The sequence below is a fragment of the Asterias rubens genome, chromosome 18, assembly GCF_902459465.1.
Source record: "Asterias rubens chromosome 18, eAstRub1.3, whole genome shotgun sequence".
In the NCBI taxonomy this organism is placed as follows: Eukaryota; Metazoa; Echinodermata; class Asteroidea; order Forcipulatida; family Asteriidae; genus Asterias; species Asterias rubens.
The window spans coordinates 11,423,422-11,436,274 of NC_047079.1; the positions used below are offsets into that span (position 1 = coordinate 11,423,422).

General features: G+C 43.9%; 1 protein-coding gene across 3 annotated transcripts in view; it reads right to left on the reverse strand.

The window, feature by feature from the left end:
- LOC117302129 (vacuolar protein sorting-associated protein 13D-like) overlaps positions 1-12,853 on the reverse strand; it is a 65,674-nt gene that overhangs the window by 19,384 nt on the left and 33,437 nt on the right. For 2 of the 3 annotated variants that reach the window (XM_033785932.1, XM_033785930.1), the window contains exons 37-50: positions 12,404-12,561; positions 11,554-11,652; positions 10,750-10,983; positions 9,910-10,072; positions 9,413-9,603; positions 8,290-8,489; positions 6,458-6,528; positions 5,825-5,933; positions 5,201-5,299; positions 4,796-4,928; positions 3,726-3,860; positions 3,459-3,612; positions 1,785-1,995; positions 545-788 (exon numbers count right to left, since the gene is read on the reverse strand). In XM_033785932.1, the coding sequence (XP_033641823.1) occupies positions 545-788; positions 1,785-1,995; positions 3,459-3,612; positions 3,726-3,860; positions 4,796-4,928; positions 5,201-5,299; positions 5,825-5,933; positions 6,458-6,528; positions 8,290-8,489; positions 9,413-9,603; positions 9,910-10,072; positions 10,750-10,983; positions 11,554-11,652; positions 12,404-12,561 (2,201 nt within the window). The remainder of the gene's footprint in view (positions 1-544; positions 789-1,784; positions 1,996-3,458; positions 3,613-3,725; positions 3,861-4,795; positions 4,929-5,200; positions 5,300-5,824; positions 5,934-6,457; positions 6,529-8,289; positions 8,490-9,412; positions 9,604-9,909; positions 10,073-10,749; positions 10,984-11,553; positions 11,653-12,403; positions 12,562-12,853) is intronic. The other variant, XM_033785931.1, reaches the window with a different exon arrangement.

A 12,853-nucleotide genomic window follows, 5' to 3' on the forward strand; every position in this document is an offset into this window, starting at 1 on the left:
TAGGTACCCATATTCCTCCTAGGTGCAGAGAATCAACTATGGTCCATTGGCAGTGTCTTGAGACTTGGCCACTTAGCAAACAGAACAAATGTTAACACCTCCATAGGTAACATTGTTCCTCCTAGGTGCAGAGAATCAATTATGGTACAAGACACCATGGACAATGCACTGACACTCAGCAGCTAAACTGTTCACTCCTGGATGCTGAGAAGCAATTATGGTCAAAGGTTTATATAATCAAAATTTCATTCTTTTCTTGAATGTACTTAATATCCATGGCTGCCCAAGCATGACCACAGTGTCCATAGACCTTATGCATTGATGTTATCCAGCCGCCATCTTAAAACGGTAAAACGATGAAGAAACTATCAAAACGCACAAATTTCTACGCGCGGCGCACAGGGTTGGGCAACGAACGGTTGCTTTTTTACCTCTAGGTGAGGGCGCCCTACACAATCATAGATGCTGTAGCACTCCTGGCTGCAGAGAAACAATCATGGAACAAATACATTTTTCAAAAAAAAACTTCACAAACATTACTCACATCATATATTGGTTGATCCTTCCCGGGTCTGATGTGACCTACAGCTCCAGTCCTGTGCATTTTGTATTTGAGATCGAACGGAAGTAGATTAGTCAGTACCATCGGTGGGAGCAACGTGATGGTATGGCCAGCTTTTAGTTCCTGCTCGTCGCTTTCCGCCTTTCTGGACAATTCTAGATAAGATGGCGACCGCTTGGCGTTGGAATCTTGAGGGAAGGCTTCATGGCGAATGTAGGCGCAAAATCTGAAGAGGAGGTCGTAATAATAATAATAATAAGAGACATTTATATAGCGCTCCTACACGAGGTACCACAGCGCTTTACAAGAAACTATACAATAAGCAAATCAATAATGGCACTGATAATGGGAAAACAGTCAAAGCAATCAGTCATTAAGCAGGAAAGTTTTGAGATGTTTCTTGAAAACTGCGAGTGACTTCCAGAACAAATTTGATGAGGAAGACGGTTCCAAAGGCGCGGAGCATGTGCGTACAAAGCACGATCCCCAGCAGCGGAATGCACCTTTGGAACTGCCAAGAGTGTACTGTCTGGACCAGAGCGAAGGCCGGGTCTTCCGGGATGATAAATCTTGATGAGACTGGTGAGGTATGTAGGAGCGGTATGGTGAAGACATGTGTATACAATGGTGAGATGAAAATTATACAGAATAGTAAAATTAATAAAGAATAGCAATAATAATGGGACATAGCCGACTCGAGGAGTTACGAGCCCAAGAAAAATGTTTATCCTTCTTTTTCATGCTGAGATAAGATAAAATAAAATAGGCATAATGAGTGCTATTCACCAAAGTGCTTACAGAAAATCTGACAAAACTATATAAACTATAGTTGAGTAAACTTCAGTTGATTAAACAGAGCAGTTGCTTTTATATTTTATATCTTCATACCGTCGGGTAGAGTTTGGGCCGCAACACGTTGTTATCAAACTGCCTCTAGCCACTGGGCTAGCTCGTGGGTCTAGTGGCAAGACATCTGCTCTAGCAGTGCAAAGGTCCTGGGTACGAATCCCACCCAAGTAAACTAGCAGTAGTTTTTTGTTCACATAACTGGGGACAGTACCGAGTACACAGTGCGTAATACACATCAATGTAAGGGTAAAAACAATTCATACTATTTTTTTCACAAATCACCAATGTAGACTGTCTGATTTGCTAGGTAAATGTCTTCAACAAAGGGGTCACTAAAGTTGATAATTCTACTTTTTGGAAACTCAACACATACCTAAAAATACCGTCATCGTCCGAACTTCCAAATCTGCATTTCTTGGGCTGCGTATCCGTAGCTTTAGGGAGGTAGACCGACTGCCAATGGATTGGTCTCTCACAGAACTCCATCCCCCAACCATGAGGGCGCATGTACATCAACCAATCAGTGTGAGATAACGGTACGGGCTGGCTGGCATTGGCTGACAGGAGGGGTAGGTTGACTGAAACTGGAATACATGGAATTAATACTAATACTAATAATAATTGTGGCTTCTTACATAGCGCACATGTCCGTCACTCCCCAGTGACGCTCCTGGCGCTGTAACATACATACATACATGCCAGATGTGGGACTATACAATTGAATTATGAGACCTAATTCTGATAGAACCATGTAATGCTTTAGAAGGTGCTGTGGCGCAATTTGCTGCTGATCGGACCAGGAACACCGGGGCGAACCCCTTCTCTATTCGATAAGTGCACTTGGTTCTTTTACATGCGTTACACAACACATGGGACAAAAGGCTTTACGTCCCATCCGAAGGACGAAGCAATGGTTAAGTGTCTTGCTTAAGGACACAAGTGTCACGGTTGGGGATTCGAACTCACACTCTGCTGATCAGAAGCACCAGAGCTTGAATTTGGTGCTCTTTACCGCTCGGCCACGACACTTCCACTGGTCTGAGGATGAAGCCCCCTGAACCTCCTGGGTATTACATTTCAGAGGATTTACAGACTCTCTACCTCACCATGAATAAAGAACTAGGGCAGTGAGCCTGGGTCTCCCCATGGTCTAGAGGATGAAGCCCCCTCAACCTCCTGGGTGTTACATTTCAGAGGATTTACAGACTCTCTACCTCACCATGAATAAAGAACTAGGGTAGTGGGTTTGGGTCTCCCCATGGTCTAGAGGATGAAGCCCCCTCAACCTCCTGGGTGTTACATTTCAGAGGATTTACAGACTCTCTACCTCACCATGAATAAAGAACTAGGGCAGTGAGCCTGGGTCTCCCCATGGTCTAGAGGATGAAGCCCCCTGAACCTCCTGGGTGTTACATTTCAGAGGATTTACAGACTCTCTACCTCACCATGAATAGCGGACTAGGGTAGTGAGCCTGGGTCTCCCCATGGTCTAGAGGATGAAGCCCCCTGAACCTCCTGGGTGTTACATTTCAGAGGATTTACAGACTCTCTACATCACCACAAATAAAGAACCAGTGTAGTGGGCCTGGATCCCGATCCCCCTCCCCCCCCCCCCCCATGGTCTAGAGGATGAAGCCCCTTGAACCTCCTGGGTGTTACATTTCAGGGCATTTACAGACTCTCTACCTCACCATGAATAGCGGACTAGGGTAGTGAGCCTGGGTCTCCCCATGGTCTAGAGGATGAAGCCCCCTCAACCTCCTGGGTGTTACATTTCAGAGGATTTACAGACTCTCTACATCACCACAAATAAAGAACCAGTGTAGTGGGCCTGGATCCCGATCCCCCTCCCCCCCCATGGTCTAGAGGATGAAGCCCCCTGAACCTCCTGGGTGTTGCATTTCAGATGATTTACAGAGTCTGTAAATACAGGAGTAGGGTAGTGGGCCTTGGTCTAAATTATCTCTCATAAACTTGTCAACAACAAAAATGAAAGTCTTAACTTCAAAATATAAGAAAATTGTTTGAGACGATAACAAATATTTACCATCAGCAGTTGTGGCTGGGTTGATCAACTTGATGTCCATCGGCACGCTCAGGTGACTGACCACGGTCAATGCTGATTGGACAGTTACTAACTTACGAGCACTGCCCTCTAGTGTTACATGGAAGAGAACTCGCGCTATCCGCTGACTCGTAAACTGTAATTAGATAAAGAAATTTAAGTTAAATGATCTCGGTTAGCAGAATAAACATAGGGATTTCATATGACGCAAGTATTTGTGACTTTTTTACAAGAGGAGGTTTTGCTTACGATGCTAGTCATGTGAGTGTGTTCTGGTTTGGCGAGACGGAAGAAAGTTCCAACTTTGTCGACAGAGACCGGCGACATTCTTTCCCATCCCTCTACTCTCACAAGAAGCTGGTGAACTCGTAACTCGTGAGTATTCTGCAACAAGAATCGAGGAAATAAACAAAATGAGTAGCTGGTGTGGTTTGGAGACGTGCCAGTCAATCGCGGATTATCTCAACTGGTGCTAATCTCACCCTTGGGATTGTATTCATTAAAATGTTGCTGGTAAAGGGTGCTTTTGTTCATTGGTTCCAGTGCCTGTTGTCCATGTTTGTCCCCTTCTATTCTAGCATGACTCTTAGTTTACACTTCTCACAGAACTTTCCAGGCGAGTCAGCATGTCCCCTGTCTATAGAACTTTATCATGGTGTGGTCATCTTGGTTTTACTCCATTCCAACTCATTGTAAGCAAACTGAGGCTGGACAAAATAATAGTCTGGTGCCACGGGCAATGAATAGTAGCATTCATGACTTTGATTGGAAACAGGGAACATGACCAAGATGGTGACAGCATGATAAAGCTCTTTTGAGCTCGTCCGGCACATGCGAAGTGCATACAAGCTTTTAAAGATTTCAAATCTTGTTTAGGGGCCATATCTTTTCATGTTCACAGAGCACAAAAGGTAGCTAAGCACAACGAAAGTATGCTCAACAGGATAGGTTTACCAGCCAACATAGCATGTCACATGTATCATCTGTGAATGGTATCCTGATTGTTTGTGCTTAGAAGAAATTCTGCAAGCACTTTTTTCTGCTTAAGCAGCTCTATGAAATTGGTCCATGGATATATACTAAATGATAATACACCACTTTTGACCAGGGCCAATTTCATAAAGCTGTTAAGCAGAAAATTCTGCTTTACAAATTTCTTTGCTAAGCAAGAAATGACCTCGATACCAGTTGCAGCAATGGTGTTCTAGGCTGGTAACCTAGTTTTGCTCAGCCAAAGATTTTCATGCTAAGCAAGTTTTTGTGCCAATCTAGAGTGCATGAAACTCTCAGAGGTAATTATTATTTAATATCTAACTCACCCTGTGGCGTTGTTTTCCCTTCTCTTCAAATACAAAGGCGATTTCATCACCGGGGGCGACCTCAGTCCATGAGCTTGAACCTCCGACGGACACCAATGGGGAAGCTAATTTCTCTGTCGGACTGTTGGCAACCCTGAAACAATAACCAAAACTCTCATCAAAATCTGTTTCTAAGTTCTTGTGGTTCTGAAAAAAGAACAGGGACCAATTTCATAAATCCTGTAACCAGAAAATACTAGTTTGCAAATTTCTTGGCTAAGCAAGAAATGACCGGGGTACCAGTCACAGCAATGGTAACTGTATGGTGTTCTGGCTGGTACTCTACTTTTGCTTAGCAAAGGTTTTTTGTGCTAAGCAAGTTTTTGTGCTTACAAGCTTTGGAAACTGAAACACTTGTTGTCCTACCTATTTGGGTTTGTGGTAAGAGTTGAGAACCAAAGACGACACCCGCTTAGATTCTTCAGAGCAAACGGAACAAACGGAGACCTGTGTCGGACGGTAAATCTAGAAAACAAAAATACAAATTGATAGACGTTATTTTATACCCTAAACGTTAGTGGGCTTGCGGTCTAGAACACAGACTCAACTAGAGGTAAAACCATTGGCATGTGGGTTTGCATCGCAATCACGACAATAGTGTCCCTGAGCAAGACGCTCAACTATTATTGCTTCTCTTCCACCCAATTGGGTAAATGGGTACCTGCGGGGGCAGAAATGGTTCTCGTGATTGATTGTGCTTGGTGCGCTACATACTTGGTGCGCATATTACTCCTAAGGAACTGAGATGATATAAAGAATGCTAACAAGTGGCCCAGTGACAAGGGTTACATGATTTGAGTGTCAACATTTTGGAAATGTGGCAAATTCAAATGTCACTTATTGTTCGCATCAACAACGATTTCTCTAAACTATTTTTTTGTTCACTCGCTGGTCTGATGAGTCTACATCAATTTCTTTTCAATCGCCTGCAAGTTTGTTGAACTCGCCCGCATGTTTGTAATGCACATAATTTTGGGGGCGTCGACTCACCCTTCTTGTTTTCCCGTCTTGTTGTAATAATCCTCCGTCCAGTTCTTCTTGGTGTTAGTGTAGAGATCTATCAAAGCACTAGTCAGGTTCAGATCTAACCGCTCATTCACTGCAGGTTAAGAATCAATTGAGAAGTTAGTTGACAAGGTTAGGTGCTAGACCATCACTAGTGTAAATGTAAATTTTCCAAAAGGAGAAGTTCTGATGACTATATTTTGTTATGACTTTTTTTTTACTAGAGTCCCCTAAGTGGCTTCCAAAATACTCCACTCTACGTTAACTCAACATCCAAATGTTTGGACTCTGATAAGATTGGTATGTCTGTTCCAATGATACTTAGATGTTTGGGCATGCAGTAAATAATCCTACAAAGTTGGACTACTTTCTGAACTTTGTGAAGCGTTTTTATCATAGAGTTGTATATAAGAACTAGAGGGCGCACTGGCGATGCTTCTTGCACAAACGCGACGAGACCTCACAAACACACGCTGTGCGATGCCTGATTTGTCAACTTAGAAAATGGCCGCCTGCGCGCATGACGGGTCGCGTATATAGGCCAGTGCGCCCTCTAGTTCTCATATATAACTCTATGGTTTTTATGTAACTTTGCTGAAATAACAATTCAAAATTTACCTTTACACTGCACAAAGAGTTTCTCAGCATACTCAACAGTCTTGTCTTGCTGGATCCACTCCACATTAAATCTAGCAGACAAAGACAAAGAATCATTAACATTACATACATAGGCTTTCGGTTTCCAGATTGTGAAAATGTGGAGAGGACAAGCGGTCTAGTGCATCGGACTCAAGTTCTGGTGATGGCAGAAAGTCGTTTCACATCCGGGTCATTGCATTTGTATCATTAAGCAATACACAGGCATGCAACTCTTCAGCCTAAAAAAACGCAGAAAATTACAACAAGCTTTTATTTTCCTACTGATCTCCAAGACCAGACTGAAGCTAGCCGCAAATTAGGCCATTGCAGCATCTGTTCCCGCCGCATCCCCCTTATACAACAAGCAATAAAAACACTACGCAACAAGACTGTGCAAAACAAAGTTTAGAAGGTATGCTGAACAGTATGAGGAGTACTTGAGTCTGTGTCTGGACTGTGTCATGCTTTTGTGTGTAAACTTCCGCAGAGCATCCAACACACTTTTTTTACTTCATGAAGCATGATTTTATTTTATGCAGAAGAGTTGCATGCCTGAACACATGGAGAGGTATAGGGAGGATAAGGGATGGGAGCGAGGGGTGGGGCGGATGCAAACTTACTTCCAAGGTTCAATGAACGGCTCCCAGCCAGACAGACTCCTGCTGTAATAATCACCCATGAGGGTCAATGAGGCAGAGAGAAGGCGTTGGTCAACTGGGTTGGTCAACTGGGTTGGGGTTGGGGGAGGGGAGTAGGTGTAGGGAGGGATGAGAGTGAGTGGTGGGGCGGATGCAAACTTACTTCCAAGGTTCAATGAACGGCTCCCAGCCAGACAGACTCCTGCTGTAATAATCACCCATGAGGGTCAATGAGGCAGAGAGAAGGCGTTGGTCAACTGGGTTGGGGTTGGGGGAGGGGAGTAGGTATAGGGAGGGATGGGAGTGAGTGGTGGGGCGGATGCAAACTTACTTCCAAGGTTCAATGAACGGCTCCCAGCCAGACAGACTCCTGTTGTATTAATCACCCATGAGGGTCAATGAGGCAGAGAGAAGGCGTTGGTCAACTGGGTTGGGGTTGGGGGAGGGGAGTAGGTATAGGGAGGGATGGGAGTGAGTGGTGGGGCGGATGCAAACTTACTTCCAAGGTTCAATGAACGGCTCCCAACCAGACAGACTCCTGCTGTAATAATCACCCATGAGGGTCAATGAGGCAGAGAGAAGGCGTTGGTCAACTGGGTTGGGGTTGGGGGAGGGGAGTAGGTATAGGGAGGGATGAGAGTGAGTGGTGGGGTGGATGCAAACTTACTTCCAAGGTTCAATGAACGGCTCCCAACCAGACAGACTCCTGCTGTAATAATCACCCATGAGGGTCAATGAGGCAGAGAGAAGGCGTTGGTCAACTGGGTTGGTCAACTGGGGAGGGGAGTAGGTATAGGGAGGGATGAGAGTGAGTGGTGGGGTGGATGCAAACTTACTTCCAAGGTTCAATGAACGGCTCCCAACCAGACAGACTCCTGCTGTAATAATCACCCATGAGGGTCAATGAGGCAGAGAGAAGGTGTTGGTCAACTGGGTTGGGGTTGGGGGAGGGGAGTAGGTATAGGGAGGGATGAGAGTGAGTGGTGGGGTGGATGCAAACTTACTTCCAAGGTTCAATGAACGGCTCCCAACCAGACAGACTCCTGCTGTAATAATCACCCATGAGGGTCAATGAGGCAGAGAGAAGGCGTTGGTCAACTGGGTTGGTCAACTGGGGAGGGGAGTAGGTATAGGGAGGGATGAGAGTGAGTGGTGGGGCGGATGCAAACTTACTTCCAAGGTTCAATGAACGGCTCCCAGCCAGACAGACTCCTGTTGTAGTAATCGCCCAGCAGAGTCCCTGAAGCCGTTCCTTGGATGTTCGGCAGAAGTTTCTGGAAGACGTGAAGGTTTTGCAGCATGACCTCAATGAGTGGGACATCGGAATCTTTGCAATCGTCAATAAGACAGATACTGACGGACCCAGCACGAACCTACAGAATGAATACAAAGGTAACCAGTTAACAATGGAAACGAGTTTGTCCAAGCCAATCAGAATGTTAGAAAAAAAAAAATAGGTTGGATAGGTTGGCAGGAAGCTGTGCTCTGAAGATAATCAGAGCATACTGATTGGAACATTGAGTTGTAACTAAGGAAATAAGCCTTTTGTTTCTAAAATCAAGTTATAAAATCATAGTTGTCCGACAGGCACCCTCAAACAAAGATATTGACAAAATAGGAAGACCGCCAGCGTCAGGGCAAATAGCTCAGTTGGTCGAGCACCGACATGTTAAGCTGGAGGTCACAGGTTGAAATCCCACTCTTGTCAATTTTGTTCACGTTCAACCCAAAATTATTTTAAATTTGCCCAGACAGTTACTCTAGTGGTTTATCACTTGGCTGGTCACTTCCCAGCTTGTATCGTAGACTTGGGTGTGATCCCTGGCTATAATATCGCAGTTACAGGTTGAATGGCTTCTGACTGGCACCCCCAAACAAATATATTGACTAATAGGGACACCGCCAACATATGGCTAGATAGCTCAGTTGGTAGAGCGCCTTGTGATTTAATACTTGACATTATATAATTATTTTAACTGAATAGACTAAATAATAAAAATAATAATAGTGGCTACTTCTATAGCGCTCATATCCTTCACTCAGTAACGCCCAAGGCGCTTCAACATTCAGTATTTTCCTGCAAGGTTTGTGGGACTACCTTTGAAGTATGAGACCTACTCCTTTTTACCTAGCACCATGTAATGGTTTACAAGGTGCTGTGGCACAAATATGCTACCAATCAAACCAGAGACGCCGGGGCGAACACCTTCTCTGCAAGATAAATACACTGGGTTACACGACACACAGATTCATGATTTCTTTCCATTTCCATAATTCCAAGATCGTTCACTCTTACCTCAACTCCGGCAATCTCTAACGCCCCTTCCCCGTCCTCCTCATCGTCTTGATGTCTCGGTATGAGGGCACTATGCATCGGTTTAGCGTTCTCCAGAAGCCACGTCGCTGCCTGGTCCAGCTGCCCATTGCTACTCGTCAGCGCAATCTTACAGTCCTCACGAGTAAAGCCAAGCTCTTGTAACTTGGACACTGTGACAAGATGAAGAGAGAATTAAGTTCCAATTTGGCAGCCTCAGGTATTTTCTCACTCAAAGACTTTGCAGGCCTGAAGCCTTTTATAAAGGAAATGGAAGCACAAACATTTGTACAACAATTGTGATTTTTCTTTCATTTTTCTCTTGCAACTTCGATGACCAATTGAGTCAAAATTTTCACATATTTGTTATTTTGTGCATATGTTGAGATACACCAAGTGAGAAGACTGGTCTTTGACAATTACCAATAGTGCCCCGTGTCTTTAAGATGATATTTGATGAATTTGCGATATTTGTTTACCTTGTTTAGATTTAGAAGTGCTTGAGGCAAGAGACTTTGTGCTCAGGTCCTCTTTCTGTTCGTTCTCCGTCTGAAGCATCTGGGCTGGCAGTGAGTTCATAATGGCCAGGAAGAGTCTAGCGTCGTGATACGAAACGCGGATGTTCAATGCCTGGATGTGAACCTTGAACAAAGAGGAAAAACAAATCACTGTATCTAACAGCAGCGATCGTTCTCACATTCTTCAGCGAAATTGTTGAACAATAACCGTAACTTCATCAAACTGCTCCAAATGAAATGTCCTTTACCCGTACCCTTCCTGTAACTTCACCGTAGATCCATAATCGTGATAATTAGGCGTCACCCTGATCCGAAATTGACACCAGATAGACACACAATAAAGGAAATGTTCAAATTGGGCTCTAATCCTAAAAACATTAAGCAATTTGTGAAGGCATCTTAAGCCATCATACGACCACCAGTGGAGTATCTTAGGCTCAGGCATGCAACTTTGTGAGCGGTAGCAAATTCTTTGGCATGCCAACAAATTGCCGAAAGACCTTGCGAATGTTATATAATAAAAATTACAACTTTGAACATTTCTATTGCACCATGTCTGTCAATGATGACACTCCTGGCGCAAAAAAACAAGAACTGGTAATACACAAGTCAACCAAAAGTCTGAAGACTATGTTTCTGAAATAGATATATTTTGAGATGAGTTTTGAATTGGGAACAAGTATCTGCTTTTCTGAGTTGAAGTGGGGGGCCATCTTCGCGAGAAATTCAATAATTAAATATTCCTATAGCCATGTGGTGTAAATTTCAGGACAGAATGACGCGAGAGGTAAATATTCTTACCTCTAAGGTCCGATGTGCCTCCATAACATCCATTAATCCGCTCATCCGACCCTGGGATGAGATACTCATGGGATTAGCTTTAAGCTCAGCGTTGACTGTAACAGGATCAACGATGGATAAGGCTGTTGTACCTTCGTTGCTAAGGCAACAAGAGAAGACTTCCAATCCTTCTAGACTACAAGACAATGGGTTCTCCTTGTTCTCCATCTTGTAGGTCAGTACGGCACATGTTGCCTAAGAAAGCGTAAAGAAGAATATTTTGACTACGTGTACATGAGTTATATTAAACGGCCATTTACAACTAGTAGGGTTGTAGCTTTTAACACACAGCCTGCAAGGTTTTAAACAGCCATTTAAGGCCAGAGTCACAATTCTTTTTTTTTTCCCCATTCACAAATGGAGTGGGATATTGAACCAATGACCTGATCAAAAGCCCTACTCTGGGGCAATAGACCGATCCAGTAAGCCCCGCCCCATTACGTATTGACCAATCACAACCCATTCCAGAACCAAAAGTTCGACAAATTAAGGTCCGACATGCGTGCGCAAATGCTTGGCGCGCGCGGCAGAGTTGTCCAGAAAGGGCATTGGATAGGCTCAGCGGAGCCTAATGGATTGGTCTATTAAAACTGGCAGGTTCGTGGCTTTTAACACATGGCCTGCAATGTTTAAAACAGCCATCCAAGGCAAAGTCACTACTCTTTTATTTCTATTCATAAAAGCCCTTTTGGTTAAAAAGCAGGATTTGAACCAACGACCTCCGGATCAGCATGCCGGCGTTAATATTTGACCTGTAAGACATACCTTAAGGATAACAGAGTTTGAGTCACTGCACGCTGTATCCTCCATCAACACAAACTCAGTCTCTGTAATGTTCAGACGAATCTCCAGCGGATTATCACTCTAAAATTAAAATAAAAAATTCCACGTCATCTAAACATTTTACCGATAAATATCTCAGCAATTATTACGGAAAAATTATTAGTGACTGACGCGACTGAACAGAGAAATAGGATTGACCAAAAGGACCCGACTTACCCCGAGTGAGAATGGACCTGACCGACGGGACCATTTTGACAAATTAGACAAACCAGACAGTTTGTAAATTGACCTTTGACCATAAGCTCTTTGTTGTGAGAGAATGAGTGCTTCTTGCCCGCGTGACCAAATAATGCAGACATAGCTGTTGTTTATGTAAAACAAATCTGTTAACAAGTTTTCTTCATAGGTTTTACCCAACCTCGCTACCATTGGCAGCGCCCCGTATCACGCTAGCTCTGCGTACGTCTCTAACCCCTGGGAGGGAAACTGCGATCCGTGTCTTTGATTGGCTATCATATACGCGCAAAATATGAAACGCTGTGCGTCTCCAAAAAGCTCTATACGCCGAAACGCGTGCGTGTAAAGAAGTACCTATTCATCACGCAACACTGAACGCCTAGGCAAAATTGTGACTTTCATTACACACAACGCATCCAGCGTGTGCGCGACTATCGCGCAACACAGAACGGATCAACCACAGGACTAATTGTAATATCCCATATATTTGGATATTTTGGAGTTACACTTCCAGGGGGTTATGATTGAGCAAGGCATGCTGGGAAAAAATGGCGCGGCGAGATCGATCACCCCTGGGAACGAGGTTGGGTTTTACCTTTTCTGCTGCCTGAGCTCGTTTGGTGAATATTCCCGAAGCGACATTGACCGGTGTTCCTGATCGTTTGTCTCTAGAGGCCGTCGTAGAGGATGGTGCTGATGACTGATTGGAGGAGCCGTTGGAAGACGCACCATGTGCTTTGCCCGTACTATCTGCTAGTTCAATGAAACATTACAATCGAAATTTGTGTTTCCTCTCATGATGTTCAAGCTCAAAATTTTTAAAAGTTGCAATTATAAAAAGGAACTTTGGAATTTAATTCAAGCCGCCATCTCAGAAATAAACATCTCAGAAATGTGGAAACAAACAATAGAAACACAAACTAGGTACATCCGGTACACAGGCATGATATTTTGCCTTTGGACAAAAACAAGGCAAACTTTTTTGATGAAAAGGACTAAAGGATTTTACAAATATTTCCAGTCTATTAAAAAAAAGGTTTTGCCG